The following is a 16,554-nucleotide window of genomic DNA, read 5'->3' on the forward strand; positions in this document are numbered from 1 at the left end:
AAGTGTGCAACACATTGTGTACTATGCTGTGGCTCCGCAAACAGGAAAAACATAAAATTATTGCCCTACTAGCTTAGTTGACCCATCAGCTCTTTGTTGCTAGGCAACTATTGTATTGCACGAAAAGTGTTGTTGCCATTCTGTCAAGTGAATCGTTCTTGTTTATATGGGCGTTTCTGTCATTCGCCCGTTGTATATTAATGCGCCACAATAGCGCTGTTTAAAGCTACAGGTTTGTTACTAAATATAGCTGCATGCGCGCGTCGACGCGTCAGACACTGCTCTTTGAAACACGGACAAATTTCATCAATATTGCAAGCGTGTCTGTTTGAAGTATTGTAACTTGTACTCTGAGTCATGAAAATGTTTTTAACTATTCATTGTTACACTGCAGGTAGTTGGGCCCAATGTATTTTCATCATTCTTGTATGCATAATTTTCAAAAGCGCATACTAAAAAAGCGGACGTTTTATTTTTGCATATTAATGAGAGAACAGTGACGTTAATTGTGAACAGCCCTATTCTTTTCTACCAAATGACGTCATACGCGTATTTCGAATTTCCAGCAACGTGCGCGTGGTAGGCGCGATGTTCGATGTTCGATGAGGTCGAGTTACCTTTTGTACTCTGACGCTTCTATGACCTCTCCTCGCCTATGTAACTCAGGGCTACAGTGCAATAAGACAATGCCATGTCATTCCTGACGCATGGTACGTGTATTGCTGTAATAACTGATCAAATAGGGAATTTGGAAAGACACTTTTTAGGATACCGAATGAAGGTTGTACACAAGGGTGGAAAATCAGAAGAAAGTTGAGTTACAGCCTGTCGGCATCTGGTACCATGTTGTTTTGTATTGCCCGTCACATGGTAACAACAATGTTGTGATCGCATGTCCAGGTCATGTGATTGATAGTAAAGAATTATTACGAATGACTTAATTGTTAAATGTTGGGCATTGAATCTGCTAGCTGTGGATCCGTAGCCGTGGTGGTAGTTTTCTGATTAGTTTCTGTCTCGCCGATTTTTTACTTCGACGACTTTTCACGCGCCGCCGCAGTCAGGTCGAGAAAGGTTTAGGAGAACAGTGGTATTTCGGTCAATTTTGTCCAGATAATTGGTCATAATGAGTCCCTAATAAGAATCTATCGATGGGTGTTAAACGTTGCCAGATTGTAAATCGGATGGCAAATTAATAGGCCATGTGGACGAATTTGGATGCTAGCCAACGGAAAGTTCCATAGCTATGGTGGGGCTAGCTGTAATATTTGCACCCCACGAGCCACGTGTTGTCTGTGTAGCACCCCGGCGCTAGACAACTAACGCGTCAGAAAAAAGCCGCCGCACGGCCGGTTGGTTACAATTATTTGCAGCTGTGGTGGGACGTAAAACACCTGTCGGAAAACCACTAAATAGCTATGGACCGTGAGCTATCTCCAACCCAGCAACACTCAAGATGTGATATAGTACCCAATAAATTGACTTCACCAACGTTGAATGCAAATCACGAAGCTCTATATTGACATACCTGACACGCAGAATTTTTGCTGAAAACGGTATGTTACATATTGATCGAGTTTAAGGAGGGTTGCCGAAACCTAAAGATATCTAGGCAATGTAGAGATATGAGATCAAGCATAGACCGCAATTTCGGGGTGAAGGTCATCGCATGATTACACTCAAGTATAATCGACAGACGACCGACAACCTGTGAAGGTTTCATCACATTTGATGGCAAGCAATATATTTTTTTACGAACAATATGATAAATAACTATAACATACTTATCTTTATATGACACAAGCTGGAGGTCATGGTCATACTAACAATACGCACACCCCAAAATGAGGCCACATTTTACCACTCAGTAAATGAGAACAACAGTTAAATGATCAAATAGACTATTCATCCAAGCCATGGGCGTCAAGCCACATATGATCAAGCTAATCATTACGTTTAATGCAGCGAGAAAATACATGATATAACGAATCAGAGATACATTATTACTCTCTGAAATAAAAAGAGGCACATCTGCTTCCCTTTTCAATAGTTTCTGTCCCGAAATACTTCAATAATTTCAAGAAAAGTATTGCTTCACTGAAATCGGTGAAATCTGTTTGCAGCACCTGCCCTCACATTTTTACGACCAATTTTATTCAGGGAGCTCGTGATAGACTCATTGTTTCCAGCTGGTTTATTGTATAAAATGTAAACGCTGTTACATGCTTTTAAGTTGGCGAAACAAAACGTCGTCTTGGCAGCGACAGGTTTGTTAATCAACTTCGCACTGTGACCCACAAAAACATGCATACCCGGTGGTTAAGCTAAACATATCTGTACACCACCCCATCACGGCCATTCCGATAAGGCTGTTACTGCGCTCATTTCCAGTAACGACTGTACCCGTCACAAACTCGAACAGACCAGATTTGTTAAACTAGGCATCTTTCTGTAGTTACATGATTGGTTGTTTTCTGACTATCTTTTTTTCAACGTTACTTCAACGGCGTGTTTTGGCGCTGACGAATGGTTAAACCAGACATAGGTGCAAAGGCAAATTTTCGGCAAAATGATGTTTGAAACTTTAACAATGCAATTTGTGAAACTCTGCAAATCAATTAAAATGCCCATCATTGTATTTATTTAAAGGGAAATGCTTTTCTTCGCTTCATCAAAGCCTCTTCAATAGATTGTTCCGGAAAGATTTAATATAGTTTATTATTTTGAAAATACTTTTGCCTAGAGGGAAAACAAAAGTGTTTGCTCCAAGCCCTATTTGCGGAGTAAATCTGTCTCATAACCAGAATGAAGGTATATACATGTAGTCAAAAATGCATGCGATTGCCATTATTTTGACACAGTGTGCTAGAATACTTCTTTGAATCTCATGCGCTGATGTTACAGTCGAAACGTAAAGTTTCTAAATACAAAACTAGATCCAGAATTGGACGAGTTAATCCAAATATGGGCACCGGGCCATGATACGTAAAAAATAAATAGATATATGAGAGCGCTTTTACCACCAGGTATATGATAAAATGCCGAGGTTGAATGGCGGGAGGGCTTAAGCGTACGAAGCCTCATATGCCGTACGACCGAAATATGGGTTTTATCCTATACCTTACGGAAAGATAAACATGTAGTTAAAACAATATTAAGCATAGGCTTCAAGAAAAAGGACGTGCGATATCAAAAATACAGCGCTATTTGTGTCAATCTTTCAGAAAAGCAATAGCCGCATCCCCATCGCGGATTGATATATATTATATGACATCTACTCATTTGTTTACCTCAATAACACACAGGGCAACATGAGATACCAACAAAGAACGAGACGGGTATCGAGGTTTATGAAGGAGAACGACGTGATGTAAATTGTTGATTTTTACACTTAAAAGGAAACATAATCCCATCACCTGAATAAAAAAATTGATAGAAAAAAGTAGTATGCTTTTTGGAAAAATTTTGTAACCTTTTCACACTGATTACTTGACCTATGTAACAACGCGTGATCGCTTTTGATTTGATTATATTCTCTCAGTTTACTTTCTCACCGTTTTGATTATTTTCTTTAAATTTACGTTCTCATATTTCACAGATAAATTCCGGAGATTATCAATAACGCGCGTCGTATACAATAGGTTTCACTAGAATGTCGAAATATCAACTGTGTTGTCGGCGCGGCTTCACTGTCGCCACTATATGATCTGAACGCGAAGACGTTTTCCTAAATCTCGCGCTAGCTTAGTGTGCGAATTGAACGTTTGAGGACAGCAGCGCGCGTAGTTACCTGAATGAAGGTAATTTTAGAGTAAAAATTTAAATACAAAAGTAGATCCAAAATTGGACGCCTTCATCCAAGGATGGGCACCGAGCCTGGGTTTGATATGTAAAAATGCACGGACGTGATAGCACTTTATTCCATGGCTTTACACCGGCACGTGAATCTAGGTATATGATAAATACATTTTTATATCCAACTACCGAAATATTAAAACGAAAGCGTCAGTAATGTCAGTATCTCGTTACTTATATTGTTTGGTTTTTCAAATTTGCATCTTGTTGTTTTACAAACCGCAGTGTAAGTGCCTGCCGTGTTGGCTATTTTGACGTGTCTTTGCTGAGCAAGCATACACTCACTTTCGAAGGTATCTAGCAAATCTATCGAGCACTTGTTAAATGAATACTGTTCCCTCTACTTTACAGCATCACTAATGATTTTTTTCTGAAGCTTGAGAGACCACTAGTCGATATCTTCTTTCTACATTGTTTTGGTAAATAATGAGATCACTTTTGAAGATTGACCATTAAAAGAGTTTAGTTGATTAAAACTTATATTACCATACAACAACGAATCATTTTTGAATGCCTGCTTTGCCCTGTGATATTACAACTTTCGGTTCTCGTTTTGCTGGTCAAGCGATGTTCTCATTTCTCTCGGTATATAATATGCACAATACCTCATTGGAATCTTTGCCTTGTTATTTAGGTATAGCTGAGACAGCGCTAGAGTATCATCGTGTTTCAACCTTATCTTTGAAATAAGTCAAGGTCAATCGAAAATTTATCGATCAAATGACATTAGCGTTATAATATGGAGAGCTCATAATAAATTTGATTTTGTATTTAATTGACTTACTATCGGTGACTGTTGAGACAGATATTCTCAGATTTCTCTTCGATTGAACTCATACAGGACTAGTACTGCAAATATTTAATTGAATTCTATAACAAGATAGACCCTACAGAAAACAAATTGAAAAAAATTACGTCCCAGGTTCCATATTGAATCTGTTTGGGTAACAATTCTGATCATGTTGTGCACCTTTTGTGCACTCTCAACAAGCTTAATGCACATTTTCGATGTAAACTATCCCAACTCCTATCAAAATGGAGTCGTAGTAATTGAACCAAATTCCCAATTTCGGAAATCTATATTGGAACATAATAAATCAACGTAACGCAGAGACCAGTGCATTCACATATTACGGCAAATGGGAAATCTTCCAAAAATGCACATCGCCGTAAACTCGAATATAGCACTGGGAATCTGAAGGACAGTTATGAGTTTTCAAGTTTCGCGACTATTTGGGAACATCAGCGTCATTTCTTTTTACTGTCATATTTAGTGTTTGCATTTGTGTCTGAATACATCTACAGACTCGTCTTCAATGTCTGTCCAGGTCATAGCGATGCTTGAGTGATCACTACATACAATTATATCACTAGAAATGTTCTCATATGACAAATAGACACTAAGTGCAATATAAACTTACCCTCAGGAGTCAACGCAAGTAATATTCGATTAGCTGAAATATCACAAGAAAAGTCATGTCGAGAATCAAAATCTCAAAATTATGAGAATAAAATACCAGTAATTTATATCAAAATTATCACATAGCCATGCCTCTGGCCGACAGAGTACCCTTTTCATTATGACAGCGATTCAAAATAAAATAGAACGCTTGAACATGGTCTAAACATTTCACCACTTCCGAAATTAGCAACAGCGCTACCGCTGGACCGTTCTCTACCAATACGCAGTAAGACTTCTACGCGTTTACCATTCGCTAGCTTCAGTATCTAGATAACGCTGCCTTTACTCGCAGAGCGGATCGGCCGGAATTGTGACAAGGAAGCAAATCTCAAACACTGCAAATATCCCTCGAAAATTTTATCATTTGAAGTTATGTTATGATTGTTAATAATTAACTTGTAAAAGTTTCACAGATGTTTGTGTGAATAACACAGTATGTTAAATGTTAAATGTTGTAACAACATGGCTTTCTCTAGCGACGGTAAAACTCTGACTAATTATCGGCCTAAACTTTCTCTGGCGTTATACAGAAAATGCCTCTTTCAAACCTCCTGAAAACATTAGTCTGCATTGCCTGTTATAGTAGGTTGCTGATATGAAATTGATAAAAATGTTTCTGGATTGGACTTATTTGTCAAGTAGCAGCAAGATATAATTTATTGATAGTATCTATAGAAAATTATTTATAGTCAAATATGCATACTAATAAGATGTGGATACATCTATTTATTGCAGAGGCTTAAAAAACAAACTGCACAGCTGCATTCAAACATTTGTAACAACAAGGCGTATTGATACAGGTTCCTACGACGGGAGTGTTGCTTACCAGTAGAAGGATTGTCTGGTAGGTACAAAGACAAATTTCGAGAGAATGATGTTTGAAACTTTAACGATGCAATTTGTGAAGCTCTGCAAATCAATCTGTTTTCCATAGTGAAATTCATTATATGATATTTGGCAATCTAAGTTATGTCTTACATGGATCATTTTCGTTAGTTTGCTTTTGCATTATTATTCAGCGTTGATTCATCGTCGTCGTCAATTCATCAGTATATTGTATCAGATTTACTATAGGCGATCTGTATCTTCTCATTAATAACCACTATCGACTCATATCATTTTCCTAATAATTGTTGATTATAAATCTTACAAAGGCTTGAATTCAAAGATGTATTGAGTATACTGCCAAAGGCGGTCATTTTGGAAATCAAGCCTTCTTTAAATTCAATAACCTTGGTCAAGCAATATTGTCACTCTAGGATTTACCTGATATTATATTCGATTTTTTGAAAGTTTTGCATTTAGATTTAGTTGCTAGTTTCATCATATCATCATCACCATCATCATCACTATCATCATCACCATTAACATCGTTCGTCCTCGTCGCGATTCCTTCAGCCGTCATCGTTTTCTCTTAATCTTCACTAGAATGACTATCATCGGTTCTCATCATCGTTATCATTATAATTATCACTATTTCTATCATTGCCTATGTATTTTTTATTTTATAAAATACCAGAACACAGGTTACTCGCAGATGTTATGTCATTATATATATACATTGTTCAATAAAACAACCGATATCTTTGATTTTCCAAAGCATTCTTAATTACCAAATACAAATATGAACTACGCCATCGTTCTGCTGTGCATCCTTCTTCCGATCGAGGTTGGTGGAAGAAATGGAGCTTTTCACTCCTCCCCATGGGTATGCAGCTTTGTAAATGTAAAGCTATACGACTTCGCAGTATGGAACATATTTATAACACAAGGTGTTCCCTGCTTTGATGAACTGACGGAGATACCTAAACTCATTGAAAACGAAACTCCAAGGAAGACCATTACTACTTACCACGACATAGGTTCATTCATTGGTGACACAAGTACCTTCCGAGTTATGGCTGTGGCAGAGGAAGAAGTTGACACGATCGATTTGGTAAACAGTTTGTTGTGAAATTTTAAAACCATATAATCTCTCATGAACCTTTTCTGCTCATTCTTAATACACCTATGGCCACATGTACCTCTCTAGTCCTCTATCATACTCTACACCACTGTCTGAGTGCTCTAGTAGGTAAGAACCGTTTTCCAGTATGCTAATTGGTATTGGCACTGTATAATTCAGCTCTACATTTTCGTCTGAAGATCTTATCAGTGTTTCCTTCTATCTATAACGAATATTACTTGTATCGTTATCTTCTATTTATTTGTTTATTTATTTATTTATTTGTTTGTTTTTTATTTGTTTATTTATTCATTTATTATGTGCAACACTGTACAACTGTCACAAAACAAAACAATGTTAAATTTCTATGTATGTACTTCAGCAAATTTCTATCTACTCTTGCTTTCCTTGAGCTCAATGTTTCATTGTACATATGCATGTATGTATGTATGTATGTATGTATGTATGTATGTATGTATGTATGTATGTATGTATGTATGTATGTATGTATGTATGTATGTATGTATGTTTGATGTATGTATGTATGTATGTATGATTTATACATTTATCCTCTCATCTATTTTCATGTACTAAGTCATTTCTTTTTTCTTTTTGAACATAAACAGAAAACTTAATGGATTGTTTTTGTTCTTTCCATTGCAGGGTCCAATTTTGCCTGATGAATTTACAGAGGAATGTTTTAAATGCACAGTGAACTTATACAAAGGTGATATGTTTGAGGTGATCTGTAACGCAACTATGGTGAGTACATGCACGTGACACTATCAATTAAATATCTCCCTTTCCTGCTCGTCAAATTGCAGAAGGTGCAGTTTGTTCCTAGAATATTCATATTGTCAATGCAAAAAAACACGATAAACTTGGCAAAATGCTTGATATACAACAGTATTATACATCTACCATCGAGAACAATAGAATTTAGCGTGCACTAAAAAAGCCGTACGGAACGTGCGCCCGTTCCGTAACACCTACGGTTTCAAGGCGCCCCATTCCCTGCGGCTGTATCTGCGCGTTCACTGTAGAGCGGTTTCAAGGGACCCCTTGGACGAGTTTCAGAACAAGTCTCTCGCGCGCGCTCTGTACGTACGTAGTGCACACACTCCAAAACTTGCAGAAGCGCGTCCGAGGTAGCGTTCCACACTGGCGCGATAAAATCGGAAGAAAAATTGTTGACATTGCACGAAAACGGTCACTACTCCGACATTTTGATGCCCCGATCAGGAATGTAAGATGTATAATAATAAGGTTAATATTACGAAAATACCGCAAAGGATGCACTCGGACATTGGCGCCGCGCATCGCCCTCCGCTTCGCGTCGGGTGATACGCTGCGCCGATGTCCTCCTTTGCGGTATTTTCGTAATAACCTCATAATATATACACATATCCTACTGATTCTGTACATGTGTCAAATGCGCTAGGTATACACGTACGTATACTAACAAAATGCATAAAGACAGTGTACACTTGATGTGCAAAGATCTGCATGACGTATACTCTTTATCTGCAAAGATATACGACAGGCATATCAACGTATTGAAAATATTCCATATACAAAGATAGACGTTAGGTATACAATTAATATTTTGTTCCATATACGTCAATATACGTAAATATACTGAACGTATATCAAGCATTTTGTCCAGTGATACCACTTATGTTATGGCAGCTGTTCCTTAAACAACCGTTTTAATCACTTCAGTTCAGACCTGGTCATATCTTAGTTGTAATATAGTTTTCCACAACCAGTGCACATAAGGGAAAAATCGAAACGAGTCACCACTTCTCGATTGAATGGCTACCATTTACAGCATCTCACGGGCAGATTGTCATAGGGGGTATAAAATTAGTCTGTGCCAGTACATCATATATGTTGTAACAACTTCCACTTATAAATCTTCTGCATTGCCTTTGTACCAAACTTCCATATATTAAAAAGTAGTGAACGCTTAAGGAGTTTGATAACTGATACATCTGTATTTATTGACCAACACTGATGGAGGGAATTTGCGCGATGTTAAGACCAAGTCTAAGCACCAGCCATTGGTTGCCTGAAATCGCGACGCGTTATGGGTAATCTGGTGCAGTGGGGAACCCAAATAAGGAAGTCTGAATTCCATCAAATAAAGAATTGACCAAAGAATTCGAGCAAAACCAATAGTTCAAGAGGGCGTGCTGCTAGCCCTCTGGAACAAACAATTATTGTGAACTCGATTTAACAGCACTGTGCTAAGTCACAGTTGCCTCATAGTCCTTGTAATGTAGCACATTTTTACATTAAGGTAGTATGCAACTCGAAAGTAAAAGACTTAAACTTTTGCTCTAACTTCCCTCAAGGGATCTTTCAATTATTCTCTTTCAAAATCAAGAATAAAAATAGGGGGTCACCGTGCAAATTTTGTAATAGAGAAACAAATTACCCAAGATTTACCGATATTGGAAATTCAAAATGGCCGCCATCCCTGTGTTAACTCTATGGAGAGAAATAAAAATTTTCGAATTTCGAAAAACTTTGCCGGTTCGGTGAAAAGTTTTCTTTCACAAAGAGCTTTAAAATGAACCCCCACATGTGGTATATCAGAAGAGAATTGTAATAGTTTGAGAGTCCGAATGTCAATCCCCGAGGTGCGTTCTACATTAAGCTAAGCATTTCTCCAAATATGATGTGAATGATTTTAAATCAATTTATAAACTTTTTCAGCTCAAATAAGTTCCCCATTGAAAATATGGTTATTACTTTATTTTTTAAACAATTGCAAACGTTCGAACCAGACCAAGTAACATGTTAAAAAACTAGACAATGCGACTATTGCCACCTAAAAGTCATTTATATATTACCTGTCCCTTGTTTTTTAATCACTCAGGAATGCCCGGACCGTTTAACTGGTGGGCTGCATTGGGGTCAACCAAAAGGCTCGACTGTAGCATACTCAAGCCCTGTTGTGTACTGCTCCTACCAGAAACGTGAAGACAGGGACTGTTACTTTTGCAAACATTATCTCCCTGATGTCCATAACGTACCGTAGACTGAGTAACACTTACTCATTTGCCATTGCCGAGTGTGCATTGTTTTCTTGAAGTATAACTGCCAAGATTCCTAAGTGATGTGTACAAACTGAGTAATTTTATTCAATTTGATTGGCAATAAAATGAAATCTGTCAGTGACAACTGTCGATGTTTCTTATTACCGTAGGAGATCACTCATGTCGGGGATCACTGGTGTTTTTGCATACATTACAATATGGCACTCTAAAACAAGGTTATTTGCGTAGGTTTTAATTTCTCCCTTACGTTACTGTGATTGAACGGTCTCCACAAGCAAGCCCTAAAGTGAAATCCTCAGCAAACCTTGGTGGCTGTGTGATTGCCAAAGCCTTATCGAATAAAACAAGTCTGAGACGAGTTCTTGTATACTGATCTGATGTCACTTCTGGTTTATTACGATGACAAACACTAAGTTGTACATAGACGATTGTACCGTTGAAAGTGATGTCTACACGTTTCGAAGTACCAGAAATATAAGACCATAAAAGACCGTAAAAACTGAAATACAATGCGAAAATACAATGTGTCAAAAAACATACTAATTAAAGTACAATCACAAGAAAGCGAAGATGATTTCGTTGAAAACTGATTTGCAAAGGAAGTCTTTGTAATTTGATCAGACAAAGGATCGAACAGTCAAGTGCATGGATCATATACACTGCACTTGTCTGGCTAATTCACGATGAAGTCAAGACTCAAATCAGTAAATTCTGAGCGAAAATACACTGCAGGTAAAATTCTATTCATGACAAATACCACATGAAATGTATATTTACCTCGCTGGCGACCTGTAAGGCCTTGGAATCAGGACAATTCTGATACGAGGAGAAAGTTTGACGAGTGCAAAGTTTCTTCAGCTTTCTCTGTCCCGTAGTGGCAGAAGCGTAGCAATACAGTACAAATCTGAAGTAAACCACGTGTATCATCTTTGACACGGATTAAGTTACGAAGTACGACAATCTGTTTCGGAAAAATTCTTATTCAAGTTCAAGCGTCAATCTCTGAGTAAAAATGAGAATCTGACACATCGAAACCCATATCGAAAATAGAACTAATTTCTTAGAGGCGGCTTTGTCCGCAAGGAAAGAGGTGAAATGGTGCTTGCCTGTGCAGCGCCCTCAACATGACTGCTCTGTTTTCTTTCCTTTTTATTGATGGCAGTCACACTCCCCCCTTGAAAATCACATTGATTTTCCAACACAAACTGACAAACTACATGACAGTGAATCTTTTCAAACTTGATGCAGCCAGAGATCTGTCTGGCTCCCACTCACTGTGAGTTAACTTACCTTAAAATTCATCCTGGTCAGCGTTCTCAATGAGTAAAACAAGCTTGTGTATGGGTCTTTCTAAAATTACCTCTTTGTTCAATCTCTTACCTTGTTTCGATAGGTGACGATCGCCCATGAGAATTTTCACGCGACGGATCAAACCGTCATCATCACATAGAGTTTCAATCACTCTTGCTAACTTCCATTGATTTCTGAAAGCATCATCCTCCCTAAGGAGCACTACATCTCCTACCTTAAGATTTCTTTTCGTGTCTTGCCACTTCTTTTTGGCTTGAAGGTTCAACAAATATTCCTTCCGCCATCTTGACCAAAATACATTAGCGAGATACTGAACTACGCGCCATCTCTTTTTGGCGTACAAGTCTTCTTTGACGAAATTCCCTGGAGGTGGTAGAATCACATCCGATTTCATGGTCAAGAGTTGGTTTGGGGTGAGAGGTGTAGATCCAGTAGGATCGTTCAAGTTCTCTACAGTCAATGGCCGACTGTTCACAATTGCCATGGCTTCGTACAGGAATGTGCGAAGAGCCGAGGTGTTTAGTCTTGTTCCATTTTGGTCCAAGATTCCTGCTAACACGCTTCTGACTGATTTTATCTGGCGTTCCCAGACACCACCCATGTGGCTAGCATGGGGAGGGTTGAAGATGAAATCACACTGACGTCTGGATAACTCATCCTTAATCTTTCCTTCATCCATGGACTGTAATCCAACTTGAAGCTCATTTTTGGCTCCCACGAAGTTTGATCCTCGATCACAACGTATGTGTCTCACAGGACCTCTGATTGCGATAAAGATACGAAGACAATTCAGAAATGCATCTGTTGTCATTTCTTCTAAGATTTCGGTGTGTATGGCTCTCAGTGATAAACATGTGAAAATGATACCATATCGTTTTACCTCACTACGACGTTCCTTGACGATGAAAGGACCAAAGCAATCCATACCACAGTATGTGAATGGAGGCGAAGGTTCAAGACGATCTTTTGGCAAATCTGCCATTCTTTGAGTGTTGGCCTTTCCTCTGAACTTTCTACATTGAACACATTTGTAGATAAATGATTCGACTGCAGAACTACAACTTACTATCCAGAATCCACTTGATCTTATTTTGTTTACTGTCATGCCGCGACCCTGGTGGGCTACTTGTTCATGACACCATTTGATGATCAGTGTTGTTACATGACTTCTACGAGGAAGGATGACAGGATGCTTGACGTGGTCAGGCATCGGAGATCTGTCAAGTCTCCCTCCAACTCTGAGTATCTGCTTGTCGTCTAAATATGGGCTCAACGGGAGCAACTGACTGTTCCTCTTCACTATCTTGGTCTCTTTGCCTTCTAGGGTAGGCTTCTTCAAAGCATATATTTCTTCAACAAACACTTCTTGTTGAGTCCATTTGACTATTGCCATGGTTGCTTTCTGTTTAGCTTCTCCTGGCGTAGCGCTTTCTTGGTTTCTTTTCTTGGCGATGTATCTGTACAATACTGCAACCGCAGTTATTGCTCTATTCCAATTTGAAAATCTTTCTATACGCTCTATCATTGATGAAAATGTTTGCTGTGTAGTCGCTAACGTTCTCGTAGTCTTTAACTCTGGATCGTCTGCAGGAATATCCCTACTCGTATGGCTGGGTGCGGGAAATTCCTTGTCCCATAGAAAGGTTGGTCCCTTGAACCAATTCGAATGTATCATGTCGTTTACACCAAGTCCACGAGATGCATGGTCTGCTGGGTTTTCCTTGGTGCTGATATAACGCCATTGCTCTGGCTGAGATGATTCTTTGATTCTTTGTATGCGATTGGCCACAAATATGTGAAAGCGACGTGCATCATTGTTCAGATAGTCGAGAACTATCTTCGAGTCTGTCCAGAAGAAGTTCTCAATGGTTTCGTAGTCTAATTCCTTATTCAAGAAGTTACTGACTTGAACTGAGACGAGCGCTGCTTGAAGCTCTAATCTTGGAATTGTTACGGGTTCAAGGGGGCAACTCTCTACTTCCCCATCACGAGTGAACAATGAATGTTGTCCTTACAATCGACAAGCCTTAAATAGGAGCTTTGTCCATAGCCTTTCAGGCTTGCATCCGAAAAATGGTGGAGCTCAATCTTCTTAACAGTTCCAAAACTGTCTGGTTTGAAACATCTTCTTATCTGAAGTTCATCTAACTCTCGAAGTTCAGAAAGCCATGATTCCCACTTCGGTCGTAAGTCATCTGGTAAGGGGTCATCCCATTCTGTTCCCTTCTTACACATTTCTTGTAGGATTCGTTTTCCTCGAAGTACGAAAGGGGCGAGAAAACCGAGTGGGTCGAATACTGAGGCTACCGCAGATAATATTCCGCGTCGAGTAGAAGTATGCTCCTTAACAACAGGCGAGAAGTGGAATGTGTCCGACTCCGCACACCACTCAATTCCCAGAGCTCTCTCTATGGGAAGTTCATTGAAGGACAAGTCTAGATCCTTGACATTCTTGGCACGTTCTGATATGGGTACAGATTCCATTGTGGTTCTGTCATTCGATATGAATTTGTGTAATCGAAGATTTCCTTCTGCACACAGGTTGCGAACATTCTTAATTAGTTGAATGGCTTCTTGTGAGGACTCTAAACTTTCGAGTCCATCGTCTACATAGAAATTTCTGGAGACAAAGTTGACTGCTTTCTCTCCGTATTGAGGATTATCCTTTGCCACTTGTTTAAGTCCATAGTTTGCGCATCCTGGCGAGGATATAGCGCCGAAAAGGTGAACTTTCATCCTGTATGTGGTTGGTTTAGAGTCGAAATCACTATCTTCCACCAAATGAATCGAAGATAGTCTCTATCATCTTCATTTACTCTAAATCTGTGGAACATCCGTTCAATGTCACACATAATAGCCACATTTTCCTTTCGAAATCGGCAAAGTACACCAATCAGGGGGTTCATCTGATCTGGTCCCTGCAGTAAGTGGTCATTAAGGCTGGTTCCTCTAAATCGTGCACTGCAGTCGAATACGACGCGAATCTTGCCAGGTTTTTTGGGGTGGTACACACCATGATGGGGTATGTACCATGTTGACCCATCCTCCTGCTCTTGTTCATTAACTAACTCTGCATCTCCCGCTGTGATGATATCTTGCATGAATTGCATGTAGTCATTTCGGTATTTAGGATTCGACTTGAATCGACGTCTAAGGTACTGCAGTCGTTGTTCTGCCATAGGTTTATTGTTCGGAAGTGGTGGTTTGTCTCGTTTAAATGGAAGTGGCATGGTGTAGAAACCATCCGCCTCCTTGGAGATGTTATTTTCAATGATCCTCATGAAACGAATGTCTTCCTGTGACATGGTAACATCTTCAGCTCGGGTTTCGTTAAAGTCTGATTCGAGTATTTTCACAATGTCCGAAGGTTCGATGAACTGTTCCCTTGCTGAAGTCTTAAAGGCATAGCAAACGTCCTGCGGAAGATGCCCGTCCGTGTTGACACTGGGTTGTATGTTATCTGGTATTGTCTTCGTAAGTATTCGATGAGTTACACTGAAAACATCTTTATCGTCCTCGGACTGTGTTAGTTGTCCAACGATGCTCCATCCGAGGTCCGTTTCTACTGCGAATGGCTGATTGCCCTCCCCGGTAATGCATCTGCGAGGTGCCAGGGCCTGTGGGCAATCATAACCGATCAGTAGACCTACTTCGCATTTCTTCAAAGGCTGTACGAGATGAGCAATTTGTCTGAGATGAGGCCATTCGTTGGCAATATCAGGAGTGGGTATGTGTGATTCCTCTACGGGAATATACTCAAGTGAATATGTTGTAGGTAGTGATATCACTGTGTGTGAATCAAATCCACGAACTCTGAGGTACGAATATCGTTGACAAGTTACTGCTCTGTTGCTTGTCGTCATAGTGGTTAATCTGAGATTAGTCGGTTCTGATGCTGTGTTCAGCTGTTGTCCAACGTGATTGAGTACGAATGTAGTATCTGACTGGGTATCCAACAGTGCATATACTAATATTTCTTTATTTGGTTCCTCATGGCTTGATATCCACACAGGAACAATCATTGACGAAATGGGTTTGCCTTGAGGACGAGTGACGCCATAGCAACCGGCTTTCTTTGTTTCACCATTATCCTCCTTGTCAGGATCTTGCACTTGAGCAACATCATCAGCTTCGTTCGTGCGGGGGTTTCGTCTTTGGAATGGACATTTTCTCTTCACTGTGCAAGCTGGTTGGATGCTTCTTACCGCATTTCTTACACTTGCAGCGAGCAGGGCAGTTCCTTGATACATGACCTTTACCCAAGCAACCAAAACAGTAGCCGCCTTTCTTGACAAAATCTTGCCTTTCTGTCATTGGCTTTGCTTTGAATGCTTCACATTCTTGGATGGGGTGTCCATCTTTCTTACAGAACTGACATGATTCAGTATCTGTTGTCGGCTTTGATGAAGTGGATAAAGTGTGTCCACCTGGTTTTCGCTTTCTGGTCGTGCCATTTGAAGTTCCTTGTTGATCCTTGTCAGTTGATGGTCTCAGAGATCCAAGTGATGTTAATGGATCACATGCAATATCTGCCTCTTCCTGTATGAACCCAACAAAGTTCTCAAATGGCGGGTACGTATTTGTAAGTTTCTTTACCCTTGCGACCACTCGACTCCATCGAGTAACAACCCAATCGGGTAGCTTTTGGAGCATTTTTCTGTTTTCTCTCACATCATTCAAGACTGCTAGGTCTGGTATATCTTTCATGGCTACTTGACACTGCTTGAGAAAGTCTGAAAATTTTCGCAGTGCCATGCTGTCCTTGCCTGAAATTCTTGGCCAGGTTTCTATTTTGTTTCTGAAAGCTTCTGTTACTGTGAATGGGTTTCCATACCTTTCGTTGAGAATAGCCTTAGCTTCTTCATATGCCTGTTCACTTCTTAGGAGAAAACATCCTCCTACGGCTTCTTTGGCTG

General features: G+C 39.6%; 3 protein-coding genes across 3 annotated transcripts; 1 reads left to right on the forward strand and 2 right to left on the reverse strand.

Moving 5' to 3' along the window:
• The first annotated feature begins 6,058 nt into the window (after window positions 1–6,058).
• Window positions 6,059–10,451, forward strand: LOC139147436 (uncharacterized). Its single transcript, XM_070718543.1, has 4 exons — window positions 6,059–6,161; window positions 6,918–7,253; window positions 7,926–8,024; window positions 10,147–10,451. Exons 2-4 carry the CDS (start codon window positions 6,942–6,944, stop codon window positions 10,306–10,308), a joined length of 573 nt encoding a protein of 190 aa, XP_070574644.1. The 5' UTR covers window positions 6,059–6,161; window positions 6,918–6,941; the 3' UTR covers window positions 10,309–10,451.
• A 198-nt stretch (window positions 10,452–10,649) lies between these two features.
• On the reverse strand, window positions 10,650–13,587 carry LOC139147417 (uncharacterized). Its single transcript, XM_070718513.1, has 2 exons — window positions 11,105–13,587; window positions 10,650–10,826 (listed from the first exon to the last, which is right to left on the reverse strand). The coding sequence occupies exon 1, from the start codon at window positions 13,311–13,313 to the stop codon at window positions 11,619–11,621; it is 1,695 nt and encodes a 564-aa protein (XP_070574614.1). The 5' UTR covers window positions 13,314–13,587; the 3' UTR covers window positions 10,650–10,826; window positions 11,105–11,618.
• Window positions 13,588–14,370: 783 nt separating this feature from the next.
• LOC139147002 (uncharacterized) lies at window positions 14,371–15,660 on the reverse strand. The gene has a single exon (XM_070717853.1). It carries the CDS (start codon window positions 15,658–15,660, stop codon window positions 14,371–14,373), a length of 1,290 nt encoding a protein of 429 aa, XP_070573954.1.
• Between the last annotated feature and the right edge of the window lie 894 nt (window positions 15,661–16,554).

The sequence above is a fragment of the Ptychodera flava genome, chromosome 13, assembly GCF_041260155.1.
Source record: "Ptychodera flava strain L36383 chromosome 13, AS_Pfla_20210202, whole genome shotgun sequence".
Taxonomy (NCBI): Eukaryota; Metazoa; Hemichordata; class Enteropneusta; family Ptychoderidae; genus Ptychodera; species Ptychodera flava.

What these genes read in the sequence shown, in the direction of transcription:
- LOC139147436 (XM_070718543.1), top strand. Translation starts at nt 6,942, where the DNA reads ATGAACTACGCCATCGTTCTGCTGTGCATCCTTCTTCCGATCGAGGTT. An exon ending in AAGTTGACACGATCGATTTG is followed by an intron (nt 7,254 to 7,925) that starts GTAAACAGTTTG and finishes TTTCCATTGCAG; the next exon opens with GGTCCAATTTTGCCTGATGA. An exon ending in TGATCTGTAACGCAACTATG is followed by an intron (nt 8,025 to 10,146) that starts GTGAGTACATGC and finishes TTAATCACTCAG; the next exon opens with GAATGCCCGGACCGTTTAAC.
- LOC139147002 (XM_070717853.1), bottom strand. Translation starts at nt 15,660, where the DNA reads ATGATTGTTCCTGTGTGGATATCAAGCCATGAGGAACCAAATAAAGAA.
- LOC139147417 (XM_070718513.1), bottom strand. Translation starts at nt 13,313, where the DNA reads ATGATACATTCGAATTGGTTCAAGGGACCAACCTTTCTATGGGACAAG.